Source organism: Rhea americana, unplaced genomic scaffold (genome assembly GCF_003343005.1).
Source record: "Rhea americana isolate MKP2758 unplaced genomic scaffold, rheAme1 scaffold_12, whole genome shotgun sequence".
Taxonomy (NCBI): domain Eukaryota; kingdom Metazoa; phylum Chordata; class Aves; order Rheiformes; family Rheidae; genus Rhea; species Rhea americana.
Window position 1 is genome coordinate 3,420,834 of NW_028185261.1, and position 1,021 is coordinate 3,421,854.

Genomic DNA, 1,021 nt, shown 5'->3' on the forward strand with positions numbered 1-1,021 from the left:
CCGAGCTCGGCGGCCCCGCGGCCCCGGCGGTCGCCCGCGAGGAAGCTCGGCGCTCGGCGCCCTTCAGGGGCCCCACTCCTCTTCTCGTTCGCTCACGCCCTCTTCCTCCTCCGGAAAGGCCGTCTCGTTCTGGCTTTTCAGGTGCTTAATCCCTGCAAGCACAAAAGTCGTGGTTAAAGTTGTATTAGCGCGCTTTTTCTTTTCCTGAAGGAAGAAACAAGCGAAACAACCAAAATGACGGAAAGATTTCTTTCGGCTGCCCACACTGTCTCACAAACCTCCTAATTCAACCCATGCTGATGCTAACGTGCTGCCRGCAGAGATGTCCTCTCCGCTCTCCAGAAATCTACCAGCGTTTGCTGAAAGACCTGCTCGAGGAGGCCCTGCAGAGCAGCCTGGTGTCTGCTCCTCTTTCTCCTCGGCCTTCCCCGAGCGGGTTAGCGTTGGCAGCCTCAAATAACTTAAGTCGTAGAGGCTCGGATAGGAAAGCATGGGAATTCCTCCGCCGGGGTCCAAACCTCACCCCTTCCGGAGGTGATCTCCAGAGGAGGGTCGCTGCTCCCGCGTGGCAGCGCCCCGCGTGTGGCAGAGGGCCTGCCGGCGTGCCCGCTGCCGGCCTACGGGCAGCGCCGGCGACTGTCCCGGCGCGACGAAGCGCCGGGCTGGGGGGGACTGCCGGGGCCAGGGCACGGGCAAAACTGGAGGAAAGGGGGGAATGCTTSTCGCGGGATTCTTGGAGGTTTTGTCTCGAAGAAGGTCCCGGCTGCCCGCCTGCTTGAGTGGGCAGTGAAACACGCTCTGTGAGCCTTGATCAGCCGGCAAGGTTATTTTCCCTGTGCCAAATTCAGTACAAGCACGCAGGCTTCAACAAACGGGCCCGGCGTCACCTTCTCAGCTGCRCCGTGGCGGGACCGAGGAATTCAAGCTAAAAAAAGGAGGCAAAAAGTCAAGCTAAAAGGAAGACAGAGAAAAGAGACCAAAGGACAAGGATTATTATTTTCAGAAAATCTAAACCAGCAAA

General features: G+C 58.5%; 1 protein-coding gene across 1 annotated transcript in view; it reads right to left on the reverse strand.

Moving 5' to 3' along the window:
- Nucleotides 1-6: 6 nt before the first annotated feature.
- PPP1R1C (protein phosphatase 1 regulatory inhibitor subunit 1C) overlaps nucleotides 7-1,021 on the reverse strand; it is a 45,403-nt gene continuing 44,388 nt past the window's right edge. Inside the window, exon 5 of the mRNA XM_085320932.1 lies at nucleotides 7-152. Coding sequence (XP_085177058.1) covers nucleotides 64-152 — 89 coding nt within the window. The 3' untranslated portion in view covers nucleotides 7-63. The remainder of the gene's footprint in view (nucleotides 153-1,021) is intronic.